This window comes from Canariomyces notabilis (genome assembly GCF_033297395.1).
Source record: "Canariomyces notabilis strain CBS 508.74 unplaced genomic scaffold N656scaffold_9, whole genome shotgun sequence".
NCBI classification, from domain to species: Eukaryota; Fungi; Ascomycota; class Sordariomycetes; order Sordariales; family Chaetomiaceae; genus Canariomyces; species Canariomyces notabilis.
The window spans coordinates 545,349-572,042 of record NW_027041831.1 but is presented as its reverse complement, the minus strand read 5'-3'; the positions used below and the strand labels follow the sequence as shown (position 1 = coordinate 572,042).

At 52.8% G+C, this 26,694-nt stretch overlaps 7 protein-coding genes across 7 annotated transcripts; 3 read left to right on the top strand and 4 right to left on the bottom strand.

Moving 5' to 3' along the window:
* The first annotated feature begins 146 nt into the window (after positions 1 to 146).
* N656DRAFT_752283 (DUF1857-domain-containing protein) lies at positions 147 to 1,168 on the top strand. Its single transcript, XM_064813032.1, has 2 exons — positions 147 to 736; positions 869 to 1,168. The coding sequence occupies exons 1-2, from the start codon at positions 293 to 295 to the stop codon at positions 926 to 928; spliced, it is 504 nt and encodes a 167-aa protein (XP_064670728.1). The 5' UTR covers positions 147 to 292; the 3' UTR covers positions 929 to 1,168.
* Positions 1,169 to 1,203: 35 nt separating this feature from the next.
* N656DRAFT_797686 (uncharacterized protein) lies at positions 1,204 to 4,932 on the bottom strand (the record flags this gene model as incomplete). The annotated part of the gene is made up of 12 exons (XM_064817676.1): positions 1,204 to 1,224; positions 1,282 to 1,371; positions 1,443 to 1,545; positions 1,606 to 1,653; positions 1,740 to 1,925; positions 1,990 to 2,935; positions 3,003 to 3,196; positions 3,270 to 3,300; positions 3,367 to 3,584; positions 3,642 to 3,752; positions 3,893 to 4,473; positions 4,528 to 4,932. The coding sequence occupies 12 exons, from the start codon at positions 4,930 to 4,932 to the stop codon at positions 1,204 to 1,206; spliced, it is 2,934 nt and encodes a 977-aa protein (XP_064670727.1).
* Positions 4,933 to 5,508: 576 nt separating this feature from the next.
* Positions 5,509 to 11,143, top strand: N656DRAFT_778690 (uncharacterized protein; the record flags this gene model as incomplete). The annotated part of the gene is made up of 8 exons (XM_064815053.1): positions 5,509 to 6,055; positions 6,248 to 6,440; positions 6,506 to 7,522; positions 7,587 to 7,704; positions 7,775 to 8,029; positions 8,087 to 8,538; positions 8,598 to 10,171; positions 10,230 to 11,143. Coding segments are annotated over exons 1-8 (4,826 nt in total), but the record flags the coding sequence as incomplete, so codon positions are not given.
* Positions 11,144 to 12,230: 1,087 nt separating this feature from the next.
* N656DRAFT_778689 (glycoside hydrolase family 105 protein) lies at positions 12,231 to 13,892 on the top strand. The gene is made up of 3 exons (XM_064815052.1): positions 12,231 to 12,334; positions 12,395 to 13,538; positions 13,601 to 13,892. Exons 2-3 carry the CDS (start codon positions 12,396 to 12,398, stop codon positions 13,775 to 13,777), a joined length of 1,320 nt encoding a protein of 439 aa, XP_064670725.1. The 5' UTR covers positions 12,231 to 12,334; position 12,395; the 3' UTR covers positions 13,778 to 13,892.
* An 862-nt stretch (positions 13,893 to 14,754) lies between these two features.
* Positions 14,755 to 15,856, bottom strand: N656DRAFT_828840 (uncharacterized protein; the record flags this gene model as incomplete). Its single annotated transcript, XM_064818557.1, has 3 exons — positions 14,755 to 15,293; positions 15,351 to 15,414; positions 15,490 to 15,856. 3 exons carry the CDS (start codon positions 15,854 to 15,856, stop codon positions 14,807 to 14,809), a joined length of 918 nt encoding a protein of 305 aa, XP_064670724.1. The 3' UTR covers positions 14,755 to 14,806.
* A 3,605-nt stretch (positions 15,857 to 19,461) lies between these two features.
* N656DRAFT_789213 (lytic polysaccharide monooxygenase) lies at positions 19,462 to 20,193 on the bottom strand (the record flags this gene model as incomplete). Its single annotated transcript, XM_064816768.1, has 1 exon — positions 19,462 to 20,193. One exon carries the CDS (start codon positions 20,191 to 20,193, stop codon positions 19,462 to 19,464), a length of 732 nt encoding a protein of 243 aa, XP_064670723.1.
* A 2,223-nt stretch (positions 20,194 to 22,416) lies between these two features.
* Positions 22,417 to 25,020, bottom strand: N656DRAFT_828838 (MFS general substrate transporter). The gene is made up of 8 exons (XM_064818556.1): positions 24,662 to 25,020; positions 24,542 to 24,591; positions 24,379 to 24,449; positions 24,111 to 24,285; positions 23,959 to 24,029; positions 23,716 to 23,884; positions 23,252 to 23,644; positions 22,417 to 23,174 (listed from the first exon to the last, which is right to left on the bottom strand). Exons 1-8 carry the CDS (start codon positions 24,700 to 24,702, stop codon positions 22,525 to 22,527), a joined length of 1,620 nt encoding a protein of 539 aa, XP_064670722.1. The 5' UTR covers positions 24,703 to 25,020; the 3' UTR covers positions 22,417 to 22,524.
* Between the last annotated feature and the right edge of the window lie 1,674 nt (positions 25,021 to 26,694).

Sequence of the window (26,694 nt, the reverse complement as noted above, 5' to 3'; positions counted from 1 at the left end):
AAGGTAGGACTGCCATCACGGGTGGTGGATCTTCCAAGCATAAAGTAAGCCGCGGCCGACACCGGCCCGACGATACTGTGAGGCTAATCAGCACCATTGGACATCACTCCGTCCGATGGGGAATTCCGCGTCATACCCAACCTACCTCAATTGCTCCTCACATAGGCTTGGCCCCTCGTTGTTGTAACCCCGCTAAACACTGATATCATCCCACCCAAAGCCGCTGTGCTATCAACACACACATCAACCTCATCCCGTCCATCTCAGAGTGCGTACGGCAGACTTAACAACAATGGTACTCATCAATCTAGGCTACACGGCGCCCATCAACCGGCCGGGCGAGTCTCCCGTGCTAACAATCGACCAAGTGTGGGCCGGCCTGCAACGCAAGGTTCGGTACGCACAGGAATTTGTGCCCCTCATCGTGGGGTGTGAGGTACTCTCCGAAGAAAAGGACCCCGCTGCCGAAGAGGTCGACGTGATCACGCGGCGGGTGACGTTCGCCGAGAAAGCCGGACCGATGAGCGGCAGGATTGTCACAGAAGTTTGCAAGCTGTATGCCCCCTGCCGCGTCGATTTTGTCCAGGAGGACGGCAGCAAGATCACCAACTGCGTCACGCGCGGGGAGAGCGGCGAGCCCGGGGATCTGTACTTGACTTATATCTTTGAATGGAGGCACCCCAATGTGGCTGAGGGGAGTGAGGAGGCTCAGTGGTTGGAAGGGGAGCATCGGAAGGTGAGTCTTTTTTGAGGTTCCAGGTTTACTTTTCTCGTTTTGCTTAGGAAGCGGGGCTGGGTTCGGGTGCGAAGCTGGCCGGCATAGCATTACTATCATGACTGAGTTGCTGACTTGTGGAGGGGTTTGCAGACAGCTGGGACTGCCGTTGAAGGGAGCATTGCGACTATCAGGGAGATGTTTTCTAAATAGGGGTTAAGGGTTAGGCACGCAAACGGCGTTTAGAGATGATATGGTCCAGGGTGTGAAAGGGATCAGGGTCTGCCTAGCGAGACCAGCTAGGTAGAAGAAACATGGCTTCAAAATCTTTCAGGACAAAGGAGTAGCTGCTAGTTTTATGGTTGCCTCGTTAGCGAAGTTTTTATTGCCATTTCGCTGAGTACTCTCCAAATATAGAGAGGTAACGATCTTATGGGAAACGAGTTGTCCTCCGCCGCGGAGCCCTGCGTTAAGAGACCCAGGCCTCATCAGATAAGTGCGCGGAGCCACTTAATGCCATATGTTAGCGACGTGAGTTGGCAGAATATCAGGATTAAATCACTAACCTCTAGGGGCTTGCCAGAAAGACCATGATTTTGGGGGTTAAGCAAGATGCCGGCAAGGTCTCTCTTCGAGTCTTGAGTTTCAATGACTCTCTGTTCGGAAGAATGTCAGTTCCTAGGGAATACCAATCATAATAACTGTGATGTGAGAGAAAGGCACAAACCTCCTCAAATGAGTCTTTAACGACAAAACGCACTGTTGTGACCTCCCGTCTCTGGCCCATCCTATGAATCCGAGCGAGGGCTTGATCTTCAAGAGTTGGGTTCCTGATAAGAATACAGGTCAGATCAAACTGCCGAGGAGTATAAATGCGCACAGATGCTTACCAGTGTGGCTCCATGAGATAGGCCCGCGATGCAGCAGTCAGCGTAATGCTTCTAAGGTTAGCGATGGCTCAACGTGTTACATATGCTAAGTACATGATATGGACTTAGGTAGGTCGGTAGGTAGCATCACTCACCCAACCGCGCCGCAGGATAGTGTCAAAAGCAAAATCTTGACCGTTGGATCTGTCTGGAACCGCTTGACAACCCCTTGCCGCTCTTTCTGTGGGACTTTCCCATCGAACCTCAAGCAGGCCATGCCTGCTTGCTTGAGACCGGCTTCGACAAGATCGAGGGTCATTCTCCATGTAGAAAAGACCACACTAATAGTACTGTGAGCGAAACTAGGGAATCCTGGCAGACGTGAAACCTGATGGAAGAACGTACCATTTAACGTCGGATGTTTCATGAACGTGCTGGCGAATGTCCTCCAGCAGCATGGCAACTTTTGACGACAAAACAAGCTGACCAGAGCCCCCGAGTCCTGATTGTGTCTTGTCCGGAACAAAAGTAGAGCCCTCTAAGAAATCCGCGGCCGCGGGGGATGGCGAAACGGCAGCAAAGGAACAGGATGCTTCGCACCCACAGAAGGCTTTGCGCTTCCGACCCGAGAATTGCGGAGCGCATGTTTGGCAAACGAATTTCAGGCATTGGGAGAAGAGCGGTCGGCATCCAGCCTGGTCTCCGTGGTCACCTAGCTCCTCGCCCATGTCGTCCAAGTTCGAGCTACACAGGCAACATTGGAGTTGGCCCAGTCCCCGGCAGACGTCGAAGGCCCGCTGAGCCAAACGATTCCAGTTCGAGTCGTCTGTGTTAATCTGTAGCTTGGCCTCGATGGCCTGGCGAGTATGATAATGGAGTCCTAGGTTGCAGACGATTCGCATTGCCTCAATCTGCTGGAGGACGTTGACAAACGAGTGTGGTTTAAGAGAATAGCTGCTCTCAACCAATGCCTCGTCAATCTGGCTTTGGGCCTGGGTTCGTATACTTTCATATAATTCCCTTTCGGCGCAGGAAAGTTCCACGGGAGACTTCAGATCGTGTCTTGCTGGAAGGGAGATGATTCCCTTTGAGCGACGGAGGAGGAGACAGCCAGCAAGTCGCTTCAAGCGCTTCACAGCCTCCTTATCGTTGCCAGACTTCCAGGGATTGACAATGTCAGTATCAAATGCGGCTTTCTCTGCATACGGATGAACCTTGAGAAACTTCAGCAGTGTGGCGAGATCTCCAAGACGGTTTTGGATAGGTGTTCCTGTCACAGCCCACCTAGCAACCGAGTCAAGCTCACATATGGCGCGGGCCATTTGTGATCCGCTGTTCCTGATGAAGTGAGCTAAGGAAAGGTAAGCAGCTGGTCACCTAGAGATCAAAACAAGTTCGCTTGAGAGATTGTGAAGTACCTTCATCTAGAACCACGCGTCTCCAGCGGGTTTTGAAAAGCAGGGAAGCATCGTTTTTCGCCTTGTTTTTCCACTCCATAGCCACGGTGTGGTAAGTTGTGAGAATTAGTCGTGTGGAATGGAGCTGTGAAAGGTCTACCAGACGGCTCTTGCCATGGTGACGGCACCAGTTCAAGCTATGAGGGAAAAGGTGTCTACCCAGTTAGGCCGGGTTCATTTCGGGTTAGCCGAGCAAGAGATTTTCCGGAACTGGAAGAGTTATCGTACTCCGTAAGCTCCTCCTCCCAAGTACCCAGTACTGTTAAGGGTGACGAAAATCAGTTACGTTTCGAGTCATCACCCTAAATCCCTGAACGTAACGTACAAGGGGGTGGAACCACAACCAAAGTTTGCTGTGGGCATGGCTCCCTATCATCGCGCCAAGGGGGGTGTATATCTTCGCTGTCGTCGCTACGTATGTCTGATGCTATTAGGGATATCATGGACAATGTCTTCCCCATGCCCATTGGGTCGGCAATAATGCCGCCGTAGAACTGGGGAGGCTGATCGTCTTGGATGGTATCCGATACCCTGTTGATGAAGCTAGGATATGTCAGGACTCGTGGATGCTCAATCAAGGAAAGACTGGAACAATATTACCAGAATTGTTGCGGGCCGTTTTCCTGGGCCTCCCATATATCAGGCCTGGAGCCGTCCCAGGCCCATCCTTGTTCCCGGAGCAGCATGAATGTGAGCGCCTTCTTCTGGTGTCTTTGATACCGTCAGCTGTGAGGTTATTCTTCTGGCCAAATATATATATGTGTGTGTGTGGATGTATGTATATTAAGGGGGAAAGAAGAGAGGGGGGGGGGGGGAGAAGGGACGTTGGGGTGGTACGGGCTTAAGCTGACTTCTCCAAGATGGTTTTCACAGCTGGTGGCTGCGCCGCTTCTTCCAGGTCGTGTTGTGAGTCCAAGACTTCGAGAAGGTCTGGACGTTGCCCGATATTCTGCATCTCTACTGCATGGGCCTGCTGGACGGCTAGGGTTGACGTAAACACCATGACTTCGGCGTCTAATGGTGGTAGTCTGTGTGGATTACAGTATCGGACGTGCCGCTTGCAACCAACAGGGTCTTGAAGGTAGAACTCGTGATCCTGGAGGTAGCTCCCAATGTCCTGAAACAGCTGAAGCGGCCCATAAAGAACAATGTCTAGCAGGCACGGCTTCGTCGAGGAGAGGAAGGCCTGTGGCCGGGACCGTTTCTTGGAGGCCTGTCCATCTTCTTTGGACGACACGCTGACTTCCAGCTCAAGCTCATTCTCACCTAGCAAATCGGCAATAAGGAAGGCATGCTCGGAATCGACTGTCCCCAACAGAGTGTCATCACTGCCCCCTATGGTGACTCTAAAAGCATTCGGAGAGTCGAAGTGCGCCGGGTATCTGGATGTAGTTGGAAGGGAGTTGTGGCAGGTTCCGGCGATTCGCACTATCTTCTAAAAGGTTGGCTTTGCCCAAACAGATTCGGGTGGTAGGCGGATACCAACCTTGCCAAAGCATACTACCTCCGGTATGTGCCGTTTTTGATGAACGAAGGCACCCTCCCCCTCAGTGGCCGTGAGGATGTTGTCCCGAAACACGCGTGAAGGCTCGGGCACATGAATATGGCTTGTCTTTGAGGAGTAAGACGAGGGCTCGGGCACGTAGAGTGTGTTTAATTCGTAAGACGAATGTTCGTACGTCTGGTAACTGGTATTCGTCAAGTACGGGGAAGGCTCGGACATATAGCTTGTATAAGACCAAGACGACTGTTGATAGTCGCTGATTTGCGGAATGCCGAATGGAGCTTGTTGGCCTAAAGGCACGCTTTCATCGTTCGAGCCTGAAGCTTGGTCGAAGCACAAGCGCCGCTTCTTATTGAGGGCGTCAATCTGCCAAGATCCTTCCGCCATTGAGAATCAGAATATTCAACACAGTAACTGAGAGTGAAGACGAGAGACAGTCAGGTTTGTAAATATCGTGGTTCTTCCCTTTGTCAGGACTCGGGGCATTGGATACATCTCTGCAGCCTGTACTCTTCGTTGGAAGTCGACGATACAGATGTGACGGAAGTCCGACGAGCCACTGAGGTACCTGATGCATGGTCGGCGCCGCCTTCACTGGTGCCTCTCTCAAGAGTCCAATATGAAAAAGAAATCGACAGAATTGCCCCATTCAGATTTCAACCATTTGGTTGGGCACCACCGCCAGCGCCTTGTGCTCTGGGCGAAAGTCCTGTTGTCGCCTGCGCCACCCTGACCCGTTGAACGAACCAATTGCCGTGCAGCTAGCTGCAAAAGCCTGCAGCTTGATGGACGGACAGTCACCATCTTGATGGCTGTGCGCCGTTTTATTTCTTCCGCAGCACGTGCCAGCACTGAATAACGCGGGCAGTTGAAGAGAGTGGCGTTTTTTTGGCTTTGGGGAGGGGTTGATTTGATCGCTCGAAGTCCAAGAATTCAAGGTCAAGCGCCCAGCAGTGGCCCAACCAATTTGCCAGCCAGAGTTGCTCCTTCACTCTCAACAGTAATCGAATCAATCGATTCTGCCTTGTCTCGTTTTAGAGGGAATAAGATGCCCAGGTACCTTACCCAAGTTACTGACTCAGGTAAGCTCAACCGCGACAAGCCACAAACTCAAAGTCACAAAGCACTCCCGATGTCAGGTCGGTGTCATAAGACGTGACCGTCAACAGCAGCCTGCCACTCTGTTGACCACAGGTTTCTAAGAACGATGCCGCTGAGTTCTCGAACCTCGCCCGCCGCCCTGCGAACCATCAGGGATGCGTTCGAGGGCTTGAGGCAAATCGTTTCAGCCGGTGATCGCGCAGATTGGGACTCGACAACCCTCGACAATGTCCGCCATGCCATCCATCTTGTTGAAAACCAGCTCGCAGCTCGCCAATCTCTGAGAAATATGCGCCGACTAATGCCGCTCTTTGAAGGGTTAGGATATTATTCCAAATCCATCGAGGTGCTGTGTAATGGAACTCCCTACCTTCCGTGGCTCTGGGCGCCGATCAAGGTGATCCTGAAAGTAAGTACTCGACGATTTGTGATGTATGTTTCCTCCGCTGCTAGCTTCTAGTTTCCATTATCTCAGTACTCCTGTTTTTCTCCCTCCTACATCCTGCTTCATTCTCATTGCCTTGGCCTGGGGCAGGACCCTTCATTTGCAGGTTGCTTTGTTTTCTTGCATTTAGTAGTCAATCCCTCTGACACGCTCAAGGTTGCATCCGACTATGTTGAAGCCTTCGAGACAATAGTCAAAGCCTACTCCCGCATTGCCGAGCCTCTTCGTCGATTCAAAACGCTGGATCAGGCCTATTCAACAAATCCCGACGTCCAACAGACTTTGGCTGTCTTCTACGCAGATATTCTCAGATTCCACAAGGAAGCATACCAGGTCGTGTGCAGGAATGGTAAGACGGCCCATAGCCTACAGGCCTACCTTTTTCGACCTATGTATAATATCTAACGCATCCAGGCTTCCAAGTGCTGTTCCTCTCCTGGTGGGGTCGGTTCCAGCGTCGCTTCGATGGCATCATCGAAGACCTCAAAGAACACGAGAGTGTAGTGGATAAGACCGCTAATGCCGTGAATATCTACGAGGCCAAACGGATGAGAGACACTGTTTCTGCTTGGAGACAGGAGTTTCTCGCCAAAATGTCGGCAGAAGAAACAGAACATACATCAGCTCAGTACCTCGCCATTATAGGGCTGCTAAAAACGGACGGATCGGACCAAGCCAGGATCTTCGAGTCTATATCTGATGAAGCTCAAAAATACCCTGGAACATGCGCCTGGGTCACTCAGCAAGCCAAAATGTCATCATGGATGCGGTGCCGCCCAGAATCCAGCTTCCTCATCCTCCATGGACACCCAGGCACGGGGAAGAGCGTTTTGGCAACTCAAGTTGCTACATTTCTCCGGTCTGGCGAGCAATCTCTCGTCTTTACACACTTTTGCACTTATTCCGACATGGCATCCATGGAGTACGACCAGGTTCTGAGATCCATCTTAACCCAACTGATTCGATCCAACACCGACTTGGTCGCCCACGCATACCAGGAGCTAGTGCTGAAGAAGAAGACTCCCAGTCCCGCGGTTCTCGACCAACTATTGCGAACCCTGATCCCGGCCGCATCGCCCCTTCCATCCAAAGTCAGATACATCCACATCGTTGTGGACGGCCTTGACCAGTGCTCAGAGGATACCCAGGGGAAGGTCATCACATTACTTGAACGGATAGTAACGACCGCTTCCACATCGGGCTCGACTGTCTGCAAGGTGTTGGTATCCGCTCGTTTAACACCGGTGATTAGGAGGAAATTGAGAAACAAAACAACGCTCTCCTTGGCAGACGAAAAGGTCAACTTAGAAAACGCCATCCGGCAGTACACGAACCAGAGGCTCCAGTCATTATCACCCCGTCTATCGCAAGCGAAGATTACGGATGATGATATTAGGGAGATGGGAGATCTCACAGTGACAAAGGCAGACGGCAAGTTTAACCTTAATGTACATCTCGCGGAACTGCGAGTAACACTGAGCTAATAATGCACTAGGCATGTTTCTTTGGGCAAGACTAGTCTTGGACTACCTAGGGACAAATCTATCATATCTGTTTACGCGAGAAGAGGTTTTGAAGGCAGCACACTCCCTCCCAAGGGAACTTTCGGAATTGTATGTATCCATGCAACAACCCCAGGACTCGCCAGGAGTCAGCGCTCACATGGCTAATGATTATATACAGCTACGGGAGGATCCTCACTCAGCTCACATCGCAGTTAGACGAACGCTCTGTTGCCCGAATGCAGCTTATTCTGCGTTGGATTGCCTTCGCCAAGCGGCCGCTGAGGAGGTCCGAATTCCGATCTGCTCTAGCTTTCAGCTTGGGGGTCCCAGATATATCGGAGATAGTTCCTTCATATGTGTTTGACGGTCTCGCGTCGCTGGTTGAAGAACGGCGTGACTCATCCTTTGCTTTTATCCATGTTTCTGTTAAGGAGTAAGCCATCATTACTCCGATCTCAATCATGCCCACTTCACGTTCTCACAGCTTTAGCTTTCTGCAGAGCCCTGAAAGCACGTTGGTGCTGGATGAAAAAGTCGCACTCTACGAGCAAGGCCTGGCTACCGCTAGCTGCCTGCTATCCGGCTTTCGTTGGATAGCACCACGATCAGCTTCCGTAGAGCCACTCAAGATCAGCCGCATCATCCGAGGTCTTCATGCTTTCCACATATACTCCACGCAGTTCTGGGTGGAATATCTCCTCTCCATTGCCTCGACCAATGACGGCATAGACACCGGATCTCCCTTCTTTCTGCAGTCTCATCAGCTGGCAGAAGAACTGCTGAGTCAACAGCAAGATTCAAGCACAAGTTTGAGAAAAAGCATCGCATCACTGGCCTCAGATAGCCGTTTGGTGCATTTAGAGCCGTACCCCAACCTATATACAGTTGTCGCTACGATTCTCATGGAAAAGAGACAGAATTATCTTGAAGGCATCAAGGAAGGTCAGAGCACCGCCACTTTTTCTTATTTTTCAAACAGCATCTGACTCAGGCAACGACAGACGGCACTACATGTACGGTAAAGTGTGATGCAGCTCATCATCTGCGGTCCCTGATGCTTCACTATCAGCAAACCATCAGGGACATTCTAAACCAGCGGGTCCTCCCTGGAGTTACGATGCAGGACCTCGACGGGTTCAAGCAAGATTTCCGATCAACCGCGTTTACTTGCCGCCTTTGGTCATGCCCCAGTTTTGCTACGGGTTTCGAGACAGAGGAACTTCGCTTCAAGCATGAAGTTTGCCACCGACGGATTCTCTGCGATGTCCCAGGGTGCCAATATCCCCCTTTTTCTTCTGTTGACAGCCTCAAGGCCCATAAGTCAAAATGTCATTTGCCAGCTAGCACCAGTGGCCCGGGAAGAAGAGGTATCCGAAAATCCCGGGATCGGTTGCCAACACCATCACAATCTTCGACCGCTGCCCGGTTTATGGGACGACCAGGCTCGCTCCCGTATCCGACGGATAGGCATGACTTGACCCTCTTCCATTCCGACTCAGACGAGGAACGTGATGACTCGACCATGATCGTCACCATCCCGCGGCCAAGCTCACCACAGTCTTCGACCGCTGCCCCGGTTCCGTTCCGGACCACGATGGACTCGGATCAGCTGGCTAACGCAGTTGGTGGCAAAGCTGTGGATGCCCAGAAGAGATCAGCAGGTATTGCCGGAGTCCCTCAGCCTCCGAATGCTCCTGGCGCCCAAGTGCAACTCCAGCAGAATCAGCCAGGATTGCCCCCTGGGTACACGTACCCGATTTTCCAAGTAACACCGCAGGACATGGAAGCATTCCGCAAGCACCCGAAAGTTGCGACGATGAGCGACGAGTCGTTGTACGAATTTATCAAGAGAGCGAAAAGGGACAATTTCTACAAGAGGAGTTGGGAGGCCTACAATGCTCAAAATCAGGGCAATGCCAATCCCCCCGCAGGGGGCCAAAAAACGACTCCACAGATCCCCCAGATCCCGGTCACTCAGCCAGGGAGCGTCACGCCAATTCAACAGCAAAACCTGCGCCAGAACGCCCAGCAGCAAGCCGCTCAGATGAAGCCTCCCGGTGTCCCGGCGGCAGACGCGGTGACGACCGCGGCTTCGGCAACCCCCAACAACGTCCGACCGCCGCCAAACCCTTCCCCCGCTCCAGCACCCAAGAGTTTGAGGCGGCCGAGCCCCGACGATTCGAACGAGGCGTCCAGCCAGCCAAGCAGTGCTATGCAGCGTGCCTCTTCGCAGCTTGAAGTCCGGCCCCCGACCGCCGCCCAGAAGCTGAGTCCTGAGCAGATAGCAAAACTTCCACCTGACCAGAAGGCTGCCGCGATGCGGAAGCAGGTGCAGCAGGGCCAGCATGAGTACGCCTACGAGATCAGCCGGTTGAAGGAGATCCAGCGGCAGGCGCTCCAGGGGCACCAACAGCAACCCGGTGTGGAGATAGCAATGTCTGGCTCGGAGCTACAGGAGACGCGTCACAGAATCGCGAAGGCGCGCGGGAACATGGATATGTTACGCGGGCAAGGCATACTCCAGTGGTACCGTCTCACCAAGGACGACGCACGAGCAACCATGTTCTTCAAAGTGGTATGTATTCTCCCCTATTATGCCTTGGACCTCTGAGCTGTGCTCACGCTATGTATAGCGCTTCAAGATAGTCAGCCAGTTTCTCGATGGCGAGAAGATGACACAGATGCGGCCGTCCTTGACCATTTCCAAAGACGAGCTAGATCAGTTCATCTCCATGACGGACGGCATGCTCCGAGAGCTACCCATTGCTTTGAAAGCGAACCAAGGCGCGGCCGGGAGTGCGCAGCCAGGAAACCAACGCCCCTCCCAGCCAGCTCCCGCTGCGGCCCCATTAAGCGCCGCAAACTTGGAGGAGCAGACACAGGCTCTCAAGCAAGCTCAGAACCGGACGATTCCTAAGACTGCGCAGCCCCCTGCAGCCCCGACGACAGCCCAACCACCGTTCCAGTTTGGCGCCCACAAGTCACCCGCCAGGAACCCGGAATACTTCAGCGAGCAACGTATCACACCCGCCAACCTGGTCCTCCCGCCCCGGAAGAAGGCAAAGACTGCAGCAGCCCAGAAGTCTCCTCCCGTAACTCAAACTCAGGCGGCGGGGCCCTCATCCCCACAAACGAAGGCGCCGTCTCCTACAGTTGGTAGAAAAGCCGAACCAGTCAAGGCCCCGCCGAAGCTAGTATGCCCCGAGCCCGGCTGCGAGATGAACTCCATGGGCTTCCAGAGCGAGGAGGCGCTCAATGCTCACCGCGAGGAGGAACATGTCAAGCCGTACGAGAACCCATACGGGTTCTTGCAGGAGCAGATAACCTCTGCTTTGGGGCTGGACGCGCAAGGTCAGCCGAAGCCGGCACAGCAGCTCAATAGCCAGGAGCCGGCGGCTCTTGCAGCACCACCCATGAGTGCTAGCGTCTCCAAACAGGGCCAGACACCGAGGAGCAAACCGGAGTCGGCGGCGACACCAATGTCTCGGGGGGCATCCATGCGGCGGCAGGGCAGTGCAGCAGGAGCCAAGGCGGGCGAAGTCGTCGGAGTGTCTCTGCCAGTGCTAGCAATAAGCCAAGCCTACGCAAGCCAATTCAGGCCCAGCTCCAGAGGAATCCGGATTCCAGATTTTGGATTCCAGAGTGGCCCAGTTGTACCGAAAAAGTGGAGCGTACACGAAAATCTTTGACGCCTTCCCTATTCGGGCACCCCAACGAGAATTTTTTTGGGGGTACTTCAGCTGTAGAGCGCTGGAATCCAGTTTTTGCCAAGGGAACCACTCCGCGGGCACTAGCACTTTCTTATACCCATAAGGGTTAGGGTTATCCTAGGCAACCCCTGTATCTTCCTACGCCGACCCTAAGAACCTATCTTACTACCTTTGAATTCTATATAAAGTAAGCTTAGAAAACGCGATTCTAGCCGTTCTTCTAACTTGAACTCAATTGCGTTCAATTTAACTGCCTCGAATCTAACTGCCTCGAATCCAACTGCTTTAAATCAGCTGGAAACCGGCAATGGTCTTAAGTTCCGAGTCACTATGACAAGCGTTCTGGGTCCACTCCAAGCATCAACCATGGGCAAGGCAGCCTGAGACTTGGCAATGATCGAAGGTCATCTTCAGGAAATCTTCTTTAATAATTCAACCGCTTGTAAAAATGGGGTGGTTATAGGCGGAAGGATCCCCTAATAGTATCACTCGGACACTCCAAGTATGTACAAAACACGACACACAAGCATACCAAGTCTATTCCTCGAGCTATATAAGTACAGGAATCTCAGATCATAATGGAGCGGACAGGTTCCAAGAACAGTTAGGACATTGCGCAGCACGCTCTATGAAGCAGGTACATACATGTGGCAGTGTAACCTATGCATTGTTACTAGGCTCGGGTGCCTTTTCAAGGTAAGTACCTTTGGGAATGTCAATAAACGAACTAACTAACAGAAAGGCGGCTGCTGCGTAGGACATAGTAGCTTAAAGATTAACCGTATCGCGCCAGTTCAATATATGAGCTCCGCCGCCACTTTGAGGACGTTGCAATGCTGATTCACAGTGATTTATCCACCTATAGAATGCCCGACATCGGTATGACTGCAACGGCTTTGAGTAGTTTTTTTCCAGATGGCCGGGTAAAAGGGTCAGATTTCTCTAGGCATCTCGAGACATCATGAACAAACTTGAATCTCCCCACGAGGGAAACTCGTAAAAAGCTGGTACTGACAACAGATTCACAGGCAAGCCCTCTTGCACCACCTCCTTGAGGCTTGAGCATCCCTGGAAATTAACACACTCAGAATGTGGAGCACACGGCACCTCCAAGCCGGCCTCGCCTGGTGCGGCACCCTTGCCCTTCACGCCTACGCCTCCGCCGCCCGCTCCACCGCCACCCGCCCATACCCGTACTCCTCCTGGATGGCCGAGAGCACCATCGCACTCGGGGTGCAACCAACCCGGTGGTACACCGAAGCGACATTCTACCGCGGCCTCGAAGCTCTGCACAACCACACCTCCAGCCCCTCCCACCTCTCCTATACCTCCTACCTGACCTCACAAATCGACGCCATCCTGACCCCCGAAGGGGCTTTCAGATCCTGGAGCACCTCAGAACACAACCTCGACGACATCCGAATCGGCTCGACCATCCTCTTCCTCCACACCCAAACACCCCCTGGAACCCCGCAAGCAGCCCGCTACCGCACGGCGCTGGATTTCTTGCATACGCAGTTGACGCAGCACCAGCGCCGCACCCCGTCAGGCGGGTTCTGGCACAAGGACCCAAAGTACCCAAACCAGATGTGGCTGGACGGGCTGTACATGGCTGGGCCGTTCCGGGCGGCGTACACGTCCCTCTTCTTAACCGGGAGTAATGCCACGGCCGCTTGGGCCGACCTGCTGCTGCAGTTTGAGCTCATTGAAAAACACTGCCGTAACCAGACGGGGAGTGGTATGTTGAAGCACGGCTATGATGAGAGCTTCAAGGCTGTTTGGGCCGATCCAGTCACGGGTGCAAGCCCCTTTGTTTGGATCAGGGCGCAGGGGTGGTATTTTATGGCGTTGGTGGATGTTATGGATTGGTTTCCTAGGGAGGGAATGGAGGAAGGGTGGGGGAGGTTGAAGGGGTGGTTTGTGGAGCTGGCAAAGGCGGTTAAGAGGATGCAGGATGAAGAGAGTGGTGGGTGGTGGTTGGTTATGGATGAGGGGTATCAGGGGAGGAAGGGGAATTATATTGAGAGTAGTGGCACGGCGATGTATACTTATGGGTTGTTGAAGGGGATTAGGATGGGGTATTTGGATAGGAAAGAGTTTGGGGAGGTGGCGGAGCGCGCTTATAAGTTGATGGTGGAGAGGTTTGTGGTGTCCCGTGCTGGAGAGGAGGAGTGGCTTGACTGGACTGGGACGGTGAGGGTTGGGAGTCTGGATGGGAAGGGAGACTATGCGGTGAGTTGTCCCTCGCTTGTTGGTCTCAAGGATATATGAAGCTAACCGCAAGGCCGACCAAGTACTACACCGGCGTGCCGGTGGTTGTCAACTCTCTTATTGGCGTCGGGCCATTCATTATGGCCAGCGTAGAGATGGAGAAGTACTGCAGCGATTGGGACTCTGAATTGCAAAGACGCTGCAATACCTACTCACCAAGTCCCAGTCTTGCAGTTCCAGTTGCTAGGGAGGGTCGGTAGGAGGTCGATCGGCGTTAGCGAAGGGGGTTGTATGGGTAGCTGACTCCTGTGAGGGATAACAATGTTAGCAAGAGGTAGACAGTAATATAGGATGAATCACAGCAATTAACTCGCAGTATATGTAATCAGACGATGTCGGCTCATGACTTCTAGATCCGGCTTTCCACAAAGGTGTAACCTCGGAATAGGGAACAATTTTCGCATCATGCTCAATATCCAGGGGATGTGGATTTGCTTGGTGGCTTACTTTGATCTTGTGTGTGAAAAACTTCGTTGTGAATAGGGGTCGGCATGAATAGGCACACTTGCAGCTTGATCTGCTCAACACGTCCTGATGCATGCTCATTAAAGACGTTCTGGAGCGACTACTAGTACAGTCTTTTATGGTCCATCATGATATTTATTATAATCTACATGATATGTGCCCTTCCCCTTCAACTTGGAACCTGGATTCATGAATGTTCACCATGAATCAAAGTGATTCACCTACACCCGCAGCACAAGGGACACGTCTTTGCGTAACAGCTTACAGCACTATGCCTAACATGGCACGTCGACCTGATGCATCCAGTGGCCGGATATGGATTTACTTTGTTGATTTGAAAACACACCAGAATGGGGAGCCGGGGGCATCGCGAGGTGCTCATGAATGCTCACTTTCAGGGGGCCAGGCTCATGATGATCAAGAATGAATCATCCGCCCCACCCCGTTTTTGGCATGTTACCCTCCCCAACAACAACACATCTCGACAACCGCGGTCCCCAAGTGGCGCGAAATGTGGCTGATTAAGACAGCATAGCATAATATCCGTATATCAGAATCTTTCAAGTTGTCCAACGCATAATGTTTCGAGGTTTACAGGTGGTCAGACAAATTCTAGCATGGTATTCAGGGGTTGCATAGCCGGACTGCGATGATATTTTGCGCAATAAGTCCAGGCTATCACCGCCCCCCAGGATCCCCTCAGCTATGCCTCATGGTGTAAACAGATAACTCCAAATTCCCGCCCAACGTCTTCATCTTCAACGTCAATCCTCCCACGGATGCTGCGAATACAACAACGTCATACCGGTATCAGGAAACCCCCTGACCTTGCACGCAACATGCTCCCCCTTCCCATCATGACTATAATCGCGAAGCATGTCCCAATGTCGCGTTGCCCCGCCAAGAGGAAAATTATGTGGGAACCATTTCTTCTGCTCAGTCTGCAGCCGGTGCTTGCCAATCAGCAGCGGCGGAAACTGCGACGGGAACCTGAAGCCTCCCCTGAGAATAGTGTGGCTCTCGTCCAGCCCAAAATTGTCCGACGCAAACCACCATGCGGAATCCCCACAGAATGTTGGGGTCTGCCGTGTATATTTGGGGCTTCGGACGTCGTAGATCATACGGCTTTCGTAGTCGTCGTTAAAGAGGGTGGTGACGTTCAGAATGGGTGCACCGTTGTCTCCGCGGACGGCGTCGATGGTGAGCTTTAGTGTTTCGTTAACCGTCGGGGTGAGATACTTGGTGTACGTGCTTGCCAAGAAACCGTGGTCAGTCAAGAAGTGCATGTTTAAGGACACGTATACCTACATTTGAGCTTTGGTTTGGTTCAGGATCTCCAACTTAATCCGTACAGTATCGGAAGTATTGAGGTCTTGACACGGATCATACGAATAAGCCATGAGCCTCATGTAGATCAGTCGCAGATGGGGGTCTAGATGATACTTACGCATGCCAACAGAGTGAGACATATGGACCATAAAGTATGGGTAAAAATGGAACCCGGGCAAGCTTATGGTACCCGGTGTGTCCCATTCCCATGTCGTAATGAAAGCGGCCAAACGAGCTGAGCAGTCATCTCCACAGCAGAGGGCGACACCATGGTTGATCAAGGTCGGTGGATCGTCTGTGCGATATCTGGTCTGGGGAACGTGGAAAGTTCCTTCGGTGGTTACAAAGCTACCAACGTCTGGGTAGTCGGACGCATGTATGCTGATTCCGCACAGGTCGGATCGGGAACGTGCCTGAACAGCCACAAGAAGTGCAGTAGAGAGGAGAAACAATAGGTTGAGGAAGAACGTCATTGGAGAGGCCATATTCTTCGCATGTAGCGTGTTGCCCTCAGGGTGTTAGATTTGAAGTGGCGTGTAAACGAGGAATCTCGCCAAGAATCACAGAACTAGATGGGTAGGTACACAACGAGTGTTGCTATTGCCCGCTAAGCTTGAGAAGGGTTGGTTCGAGAGAAAATTTTGCTTCCTAGTACTAGAAAGGGTAGTGAATACGAAAGGGAAAGATGGTCACTGTGAACTTGGAGAGGAAAAGGGCGGGATGTGGTGTTGGGTGCGTGAAGAAAGAAATACCCGGGCGTTGAAACAACTAAGGTTGTGTTTACATCATGTAGGTGGCCAGGCCCCCATCGTCGAGTTGGGATTGAAGAAGAGGTTCTTTGAAAAAATCATCATGGCATGTAACGGCAGCAAACATAAGATATACACATTGAACAGAAACCTTACCCTATTTTTCTTCCTCTAGGTCGGCCTCTAGAGTTTAGCTACATTAGTAGCATTTTTCACAACACAGGATGCACTGTGCACATATATAAGTCTCAGGACAAAGAGCGACTTCTTGAAAAGTTGCGCCTTGTCTATATAGCTTCAGATATCAGAACGCTAGCATCATCGACAACATGTTTCTTTAGGTCTGGTCTTTAGCGCAGACGATACCAATATCAAGGGCGCGAAGCAGGTATAAACAGATGTGTCGAGTATTAGATAGTCGATACTGCATCGGCTTCGTAGGGTCAGGAAAACTGGGAGGCGGAACTGGTCATCAGACAAAGCTTAGGGCAGGCCGGTGCATATGAACGGATTGGCATTGCTGGATACAGTGTGTGTGAGCCGAGGGAAGGTATCCAATGGTTTAAATCTGAACCGGAGGATATCACGCTGATTCAGTGATTGTGATGCATACTAGTACTGGGGAGACTACCGTGACTACGAGGACGGCGAAGCAAATGGAAAGCCGGGAACAATGTGACAGAAAGGTAACATGGAGATTTGCAGGTCGAAGGAAAGAGCCCAGGAAATTATGAAAACAAGTACATACAACACCAGGGATTCGCTGGTCGTCACCGACCCAACTAGTACTACTCTCGCCGTTTGATAATCATAGCTACCTTATCAAAGAAATTGGATTCTTCAGCGCCCCAGCTCGGCCTGCCACTTTGGGCATTTACAAGCTCCAGACGAGAGACGTTGGATGATCGGTGATCCCGCGGCCTGGACCCGACTCCGCTTCCCGTTCATGTTCTTCCCGTGTCAGCCCAACGGCCGATCATTGGCAACTCATGTTGGTATATCAGTGCATACCCTACTGTGTTTAAAACTGATCAACCCTTTGTTCCTGGAAGGCGTTGTTTTTGGCATCTCCAAGCTATCGCGGGTCGACTGTGCGTCGTTGCGATGGTTTGCGCTGGTTTGCGTTGATTTGCGAGGAGTGGCTCGACGATATTATTTAAGGTATTTATTGATTTGTTCGAAGCCATGCCTTCCACTTCAATGCTTGCTCTAGGTCCCGATCATTTACCTTCAAATGCATTCACCGCCAAGAAGATCACAAAACCTCTCCCGTTCCAATTCGCCGGCCGTACCAAACCCGAGTCTTTGAATTGCAACTCTTCCTCCTCAACCGTCCCAGTGCTATCCCAGACTTCCTACCTACCTAGGTACTTGAGAGCTCAACGCCAGTACCACTTTCTCAACTCCCCGACCCTCCCTGATATTAACCCGGGCTCTCGGTCTTCCCATCAGCGCGGCATTGACACTGACTGCGCAGCGATTGACCACGAAAGAGCCTTTGTGCGACCTCAAGCCCTCTGCGAAGTCACAAAGGAGCCCGCCGGGCCAAAACAGGCGTCAGCTGGTTACCAGCTGACCTCGAACAGCTAGTAAAGGACCTGTTCAGTCTACCTGCCCGACTCCTACTTCACCACCTTCCTCGTCGGCCGCCTGTCCGAGACGACGCCCACCCAACTGTGAACTCTACGGTGCTACATTTTCAGACAGCATTCGCATTCGCGATCCGACCCGGGAGTAGGGGGCGTACAAGGTGCTCGCCATCTGCGCCATCGTTGTAAGGGCCTGCGCGAAGATATTCGAAGGGGTTGGGTGAGGTGTTCGTGCCTGTGGCTGGAACAGCAATTGCCGTCCAAGTGTTACGATTTACGGGCTGATGGCGCCTGTTCAAGGGGGAAGGGCGCTGGGGGTTCGGCATGGTACCAAGCAATCCAACCTGGATGAGAAGGTGAAGCTGACTCCCAGGACGGACGACATTTACGCGGTTCCGAATTCACCATCTTACAGCGCTGCCGGCGACGCCAGGGCCTGTCCCCTTGGAATTATAGGGATGGTACGGAACCCCAGACAAGGTTTGAGCTTCCCGAACCTACAGGCCGCACCGTCCACACCAAGGGAAGACTTGGGCGGTGTATGTCTTGAGTGGCTTAACGTTTCCAGGAAAGTGTACGGGACACTCAGGGACGCACGATGGAATGGTACGACAACTTCCGGTATGGCCTCGACAGCACCATGGGCTTCCCCTCGGCATGGTCCTAAGCATGTGCGAGAGCGAGGGCTGAGCGGAAACTAGTACGGCCTGTCCGAAGAGCACCTCAACTGCGACTCCGCTAATAAGCGCTTCAACATGCCCTTTGAAGTTTAAAGCCTCATGCATTCGTCCAACAAGCTTGCCTTGCACCCCCCCCCCCCCCCCCCCGCGCAGACTCGGTATCACAATCTCCGAACTGCTGCCCCTATTACGAACACAAGACCGCACCCAAAGCCGGCCTCTCAGAACCCCTCGGCCCTGTTCAACCCCGACGAGTGTGTATGGGGTAAATCACGCCTCCACGCAGACCACCTAGACCCCTCCTCGCGGTCCCGGAACCGGATAAAAACCATCCTAGTATCTACGATCCCAGAACCACGGCCCAACGATTCGCTACTCACTGTTGCAACCCGGATGAAACGTACCAGTACCAAGTGGGGTCATCAACTCCACTTACTCCAGACACAGCCCCACTTCCACTGCAACTGCATGACCCTGGGCGAATCGTTTCCTCCCCGCTGACGATTGTGGTCGTTTCTCTCAGCAGGCGGGCGAAGCCGCGAAGGTCGTTGGTTTTGCAGACATTCATTCTACATAATGCTATCAGGCATATCTTGATTTCGTTGTGGAGCACAAGGATCCCGAGGAGACGGTCAACAAACGTGCTGGGAGAGATTGGGAAATGACTTCACGCTTGCTTGACGGTTCCATAGGTTTCCATACTCGGATACTCCTTGCTGCAGAGTCACAATTTCACACCTAACAATCAAGGTAGTCACGGTCTCGCGGTACAGAGCAGCCAGACATTGCGATCCATGATTAAGTCATATGTTCTTTCAAGTCAATATGTACAGGACGACAGCGCTACCTTGCTGTGCCCGGCAGAAAAAACGAGGAGCTAGTATGTATGTACAGAGCCCTTTTGCCGCACTTTGAGATAGGAAATAGGCGACGGTTGCCGGACGATAGTCGCCAATCACGAGACCGATCAGACCGCATGGGAGACAAGAGCGGCCTTGTGGCGTCCAGCCCACCTTTTTCCTTCCTCCGTACCCCCACCCGAAACCGTTCAGCAAGCGCGGTTTTGATCCATCTAGGCGCGCCACAGGCCGGGGCCGGGGATGGGGTAGCTATTGAAGTTGGTGTAGAGGTTGAAGAGGATGCCGGGGTCGTTGGCGCGGTAGAGGGAGGTGCCGGCGGTGCCGCTGGGGCGGGCGGAGCCGCCGCCGGTGACCTCGATGTTGATGCACTGGGGGTAGGCCTGGGCGCCGTTGGGCTGGCCGGCCGAGTGCAGGGCGATAATCTCGTGGCGGAGGACGTAGCCGCCGGGGGCGAGGTTGCTCGGGATGGTGACGGTCCACGAGTTGCCGTTGCGGATCAGGTCGTCCGAGGCCCAGTTGCCCGGGTTGCTGCCCGAGTTGAGGCCGCGCTGGGCGATCTTGGCGAACTGGAGTGACGACGGGCTGACGTTGGCGCAGTTGCCGTTGCACGGGGCCAGGTAGTCGATGACGGGGCCCTTGTGGGACTCGGGCCACGTGTTCCACCGCAGCGTGATGGTGCTGCCGGCGCGCACCCGGACCGAGTTGCTGGCCGGGCGGGCGTTCTTGTGGCAGATGATATCGGCGCTGCTGAAGCGGTTGGGCTCGACGAAGCCGTTGTCCTGGTTACCGGCCAGCCAGCCGACAGCGTTGGCAGGAGCGCCGTGGGGCAGACCCCCCGTATAAGTCACGCCATCTGCGACGACCGTGGCGACGTGGCCGTGGGCGTTGACGCCGGCGGCGAGGGCCAGGGCCGAGACGGCCGCAGTGAAAAGGGACGCAACCATGGTGAATCCGTGCTTTGTCTGAGCAGAGAAAGACCTTGGAGAAGCTGATCTGGGATGAGAAGAGACAGAGGTTTCTGGGAAGGAGTTCGAACGTGATTTATGTACTTTTGGCACGGGTGGTCGGCCATCCGGGGTCGTGCAACAAAGCTACTGCACTCCAGACCGTACTCCAGGTTCGTCCGTTGCCTTCTGTGGGCGGCCAGCCCAGCGAACCGGCCAACCGGGTTAGCTCACCATCTTCCCGGCTCTGCTCCAACTTCCAAGAACCTGGTTTTGCTAGACGAGCGGCATTCGCAGCATGTCCTGGGAATAATGCCGTCTGGGCCGTCGATCTCTACCCAATCCATGGACTTCGGAGCATGCCCAGCGAGGATGGGGAGCGCCGGCGCGGCAGCCTTGACTCCGCCGTTACTCTTTGTTGGGTGGGCGCTTCGAAAGACGCTTGTAGGCATGACGCGATGCCATCAAGATCAAGGGGGCGTCTGAGTTCCAATCTGTGCTTGGCGGCCGGTCAGGTTGGCGATTTTTAAAGGCGTCGTCGAGTATTGTGACCAACGTCGATGCACCCCCAATGCACCCCACAAAGCAGGATGCGCCAAGCGTTCCTAATATATTGGTTAAGCCGTCGGTTGTCGTACCGCCGGATAAATGCGAGCGACTACCGGCGAGCCGCCCGGTTGTTCCTTGTTTGGAGGAGGGAGCCAAATTTCCAACGATCCGAGTCATAAGCGAGTTCCCTAAAGCGACCGTGGTCCGTCCCAAAAGCCACTGTCGTTGGAATGCACCGATGTACGAATAGTTGTACTGTACTTCGCACGGAGTAGCTTGCTGGAAATTCGGCGTCTGGCAGTGTGGCACTGTGAGCGGCTAGCCGGATGCCTTGTAAAGACCCCATGGTGGTCCGTGACCACGGTCGCTTTAGGGACGGACCACGGTCTGTTTTAGGGATCCCGATCATAAGATTCGATGAGACTGGAAATGGGCTTTGCGTGTCAACAGCCAACTACCTGGATGAAGGAAGCACAAGACACGGAACATACCGCAGCAAGCTAAGTTAATACCGGCTCTTCGAAGGATCTAGACTACCATAGCGCGCCACCCGGGTTTTGGAAAATGATGACCGTCAGTATGATAGGGCTGCAAAATGATTTTCGCTCCAAGTCTATCTAGCTAGGATCTTGCAGTGCGAAATCTCTCCAAATGGTTATACAGCTGGATGACCATTTTCTACTTCAACCATTTTAAGGATTGAAGATTATTTTGGAGTGAATCTATTTTTAGGCCGAATGACAATTTCCTATCTATGATATCTTATATTGAATCTCTTTTAAGTAAGGTAGAATACTCTTCCTTAGGGAGAATTGTTTTATTACTCGAGGTAAAGAAAGGAAGGTAAAGGAAAGGAAAAATATATATTTAACGTTAAGTTAGTTCTTTTTACTTAGGACTTTTTTACTTGGTTGAGATTGAAGAAGAATTTAATCTGCAATAGAAATCGAACTTATAGCCTTTATATTTTCTCTCTACATTCTAACCACTAGACTATAGTACGAATTTACAGAAGAGCGCAATTTCCCTCACGATTCAGAACATTCAGGACCAGTGCTTGGCCAAGTGCAGTGCCTTACACAGTTACAGTGCCCAGTGCCTTGCGCGATTGCAGTACCTTACGCAATTGACCGCAGTGCCTTGCAAGCCGAGCACTGGCAATCGGGTCTTACAGTCAGGGGTCTTGCAAGCCAAACAGTCAGTCTTTCAGCACCCCGAAATGAACGTACAGTCAGAAAATAGATTCAACTCAAAATGGTTGTCGTCAGTATCTTAGGAAGGAAGGTCTTTCCGGTCGAACTTGCCCTTCGAGTAAGATGACAGTGTTGGCTCCCTGACTATTACAGTGGCTCTTTTACACTTTCAACGGCGTTGTGGTGTAGCGGTTCCAGTGTGGGCGTTGAGAAAATTCCTAGATAGCCTCTGGTCGACAAGTGGTACTGTCCCAGACTGCTGCCCGGGCTGGAACGCCTGCCTCTCTTTTTGGGTTCGACTCCTCGACCAACCATAATTTTTTGCCCTTGCGTTTGCTGACCCAACAAATCGTTGCTCATCAGCATAAGGTAGCCAACCTACAATTCTTGTTCAGCTCTTGGGGCTTCGATCCCGCTTAATTACGGCAGCTTGGTAAGGTATTCACACCGTTGGCTTCGGTGCAAATGTCGTCAAGACAAAGAGCTGAGTTCCCTGCTCGTTTGTTCCTCTTTCATTGTGTTCTAGAAGTACACAAAACAAGTAATCTCCCCTTTCATCCATCCATTAGACATTGACAACCCAGCCATATCAGTGCGTAGCAATCTCCCTCACACTCTCCCTATGCACCCTCGCAAGCCAAGTCTTAGCCATAAACGCGCGAATCCTCTTCCCCCACAGCATAAACACCAACAGCGACAAGTTATTCGCCAGGAGAATAGCGCAGAAAACACCCGCAATCATGACGGCATAGCCATGCTGCATGACCCAGTTCAACAAATCCAACCCCATCCCAAACGAAATCGCCTGCTTGCCCAGGTTCATGGCAATGAGCATCTCACTGATATTAGCCGTGTAACTGTCGATGGCGTAGGCCAGCGCAAAAGTGAAATAGAAGTAGCTGCAGAACTGGGTCATGACCACGCCGGCGAAGTAGGCCACCCAGTGCAGGTTGCGCTCCGCCGCCATGCCAAACACGATCAGCCCTGCGGGACCAACAAGCATCACGGGCAGCATCACCCCTAAGCGCATCTCGGCCTCGCGGATCCCATTGTTCTTGCGCGTCAACCGCGCCGCGAGCAGGTCGGAGGAGCTTGTGAAGGGGATTGCGAGCAGGTAGCCGAGGAAGGAGGCTACCGCGATCAGGCCGGAGTTGGTCTGTGACCAGTTGTAGGGCGGCGCGGTGATTTTGAGGGGGAAGGTGTAGTTGAAGGTTAAAGCTCCGAGCCCGATGTAGATGCCTGCGGACTCCGTTAGCTAGGACACCTTACTACCAAGTTTCATACGGCATCCACATGCGTAACACGGGGTGGCTTACCGTAAGTTGTAATAACCCAAAACACATGCGGTACAAGAAAGTACGTAAACGACCGGGCCATCATCAAGAAGAAGTCTGTATCCTTCTCCCACACCCCCCAGAATTTGAGCGTCTGCAAGAACGTCTTGCGTGGCGGGATGACTTCAGTCTGACAGGTACCCTCAACGTGAGTTACCGAGTCCTTCTCGCTTTCCTTCGAAGCCGACATCTCTTGAACACCCTCCACCACCGGCGACTTGCGGTGGTAGAGAGTCTCCTCAACCACAAAGAACGCCAGGATGAGAAGCGCGCAGCCAAAGGCGAACTCGACGTAGAAGAACAGACGCCACGAATAACCACCCGCCAGCATGTAGCCTGCATATAGGGGCCCTGTCGAGCCAAAGCAGAGGCAGACTGTATGGACTGGAGTCAGTACCCCTTCTCCGGTTTTTCGTGTGTTCGAAACCAATGCAATGCCCACGTACCTGTATAATACCCAAGCCGCTTGCCACGCTCATGCAAAAAGAAAATGTCATTGACCAGCTGGACCGGCAATGCCTCACACACCGAAGACCCAAACCCGTGTATGACCCTGGCCACCATCAGTCCGCTGTACGATGAGACTTGGGAGCACGCCAGCAAGCCCGCGCAGTACTGTGTTGTAGGTAACAGTCAGTTAACTTGCAACTCTTAAGACCCTGATTCTTGGGCATGTAGAGAATGCTCACCGTGACGAGCGACGCGAGCATGATCGGACGCCGACCGAACTTATGGTATGCAGGTACCAGAAGGAGAGACCCTGTGAACCATCGTCAGCCACCATCAGCCCTCCGGCCTCCTTTTCCAATTGCAATTGCAGTCCAATCTCCAAGGGACTTACCGAATCCAAAAGCAAGGTTGGCATAGCTGATGAGATTGCTCGCTTCATTGGGCGAGACGCCAAACTCCTCGGCATAGATGCCAATGTACACCGAGGGACCCAGCAGCGCCGAGTTGCTCAGGAACGAGTACAGGGAGCAGACGAGGAGGATCAGGCTCTTGCGCGTTTTGGACCACTGTAGAATGCAGCCAGGTTGTCAGCCCTCAGAAACGTCAGGTATTCCATCTACCCAGGTGGTTATTCTTTGTGAGGTAACTTGCGGACGTACCTGCAAAGGGTCATTGGGGTCTTCTGCTGGAACCGGGTACAGGGCCTGTCCATAACCCGTGTCGTCGCCCTCTGTATCAATCGATGTCCAAGTCAGCCTAAGGTAGCCACATAATGATGGATGTCCATGGTGAGGGAGAGGATTGTAATGGGTTCCCACCTACCCTTGGCTGTCAGGTCTACCGTCCCGGGGATGTCAAGCTCTTTGGCATGGCTGGCGAGAAAGAATGAATCGTCAGTTGCTGTTAGGAGGGAGGTGGTGGAAGCACGAAGGAATCGCCTACCTGTGCACCAGGTGCCCGCCTCTGGCTTCTTCGGGGCTCATGGCCTCGATTTAGTGGTTGACCTACTGTGTTGTCAAGACGAGGGAGTCTAGGGACAAGTGGTGGGACGCGAAAGGTTAAAACTTTGGTAAGTGATTGGCAAACGAGATAGTCAGTCTCTGGCAGTGTTTATACCCAGGAACTCCAGACCGTCCGTAGGTTCATGTACTCGCGAAGCACAGATTCTTGGCACTGTACCATTGGGCTGGGTTGATGGTGGTCGGGGCGGTAGTCGTCATGCAAGTCCAAACGGGAGGTGTGGATCCAAGGCTCACAGTCTAGGTCGGCCATTTTCCAGCTTCCAGACACCCTTGACTGCTTGCTCGGATACCTTGACCCGCTAACACCACTGTTCGGAGTCCAACAATAACTGCGGACGGGGGGCGTAACCTTGCCTTAACTGGCCTAAGGCAATGCGGGGTTGGATCCCACTAGCTCACTAGCTTCCCCCTTCCCCACGGGGTTGGGAGGACTCCCGAACAGCCTTGCCCCTGGATAGCACCCAGGTCATAGTGCCAGCAGCTGGGGGAGCTAACAGTCACGAATGTTCAGCTTTGCCCGACCGCTATCATCTATGGGTACTCGATTGGACCACAAGACTCGGTGTGAGAGTCGCGCTTCGATTCATTTGCTCTTCGCTCCATGTTCGGTAGTCAATAAGGCGGGATCGTAAGCGGTATTTAGGTATTTGTCATCTCCTTATAAGCCAGTCGAGCAGGAGTCTACATGCCACGAGAGTCGAAGAGAATACCTACCTACCTTCAGGTAAGGTTATAATCAAGGCCCCTGGCCGAACTGATGTAGTGCTGCCCTGGTGTCCCAGCCCGCTGGGTTCGTGGATCATGTCATGAACCTCCGGGAATAGCACAGAATACATCTGCATGTGGGACTCAAAAGCCATCTAGAACTGCGGAGAGATGTAACCTCCTTAGAGTAGGTACCTACCTATGTAAGTTACCACTGTCAGTGTACATACCTCTGCGAAGTGTATGATGGTCGGAGAAACGAGAACACGGGACTTGACCACATTCAAGTTCTCAAGCACCTGAGAGTACCCATCTAGGCCCATAAGGTACGTAGCCAGCTGAGGGAACAGGGCCGAGGATTGTTGATCTGGACTCCGACTATTCCAAACCCAGAGAGTTCATACACTCCACTACAAGTGTTCGATGGTTGGATAAGAAGGAGAAATAAATGCTTGAAGGCTAGAAGCGCTGAATGGCGCCAAGGAGGCAGACATCAAGACTGCTGATGTGTGGTATTGATCGCGTCTTGTGACAGCATCTCTAGTCACTAGTACCTGACACGCCGGCCAGTATGCTGCTCCCCAGAGACGGTTGGGGTGGTGGAGTGGTAGAGTGGTGGAGATGCGGGGAAGTAAGCTCCTGTGCTGTGTGGACTCCAACGAGGGCCAAGACAGAGTCTCCTCGGCCCCCTTCACCCCAGATGCAAGATAGCTGGCAACCGCAAGACTGATCACATACCTAGATCCTGCCCGTGTGAGGGTGCATTGTGGTTAGCGGGTTCGCTGTCCACTAACACCATCATGGTTAATCGACCAGCAGGTCCTACGGTCAACACCCTCGATGAAGACAAAAGCATAAACAGGCGTGAGCGAAATTTCTTATCATATTCCCTATCCGCTGGACACCTAAGTCCGCATTCGCTCACACTACTTCCGCTCCGAGACCGGGTCTCACTAAAACCGTAAGACCCTTCCACCTTTTTATCAACCAGTCCCTGACCGACTTCACCAGAAGTGGCCCCAGCCCAGCCCTCCTTCTTCCCCTCAGTAACACGGCCTCTAATGCCAACGCCTGAACCCGCGCCCGTACAATCTCTTAGCGCTAATTTGTCCATTCGCCATACAATGCACGCAGTGTCCGCTGCCTTGCCTGGTTGCTTAGCAAGGCCAAGACCGTTAACGATATCTTCCATAACATCAATCTTCATCACCAGGGGCTTCCCGCCCCTTCTTAGTCTGTAAGCACGGC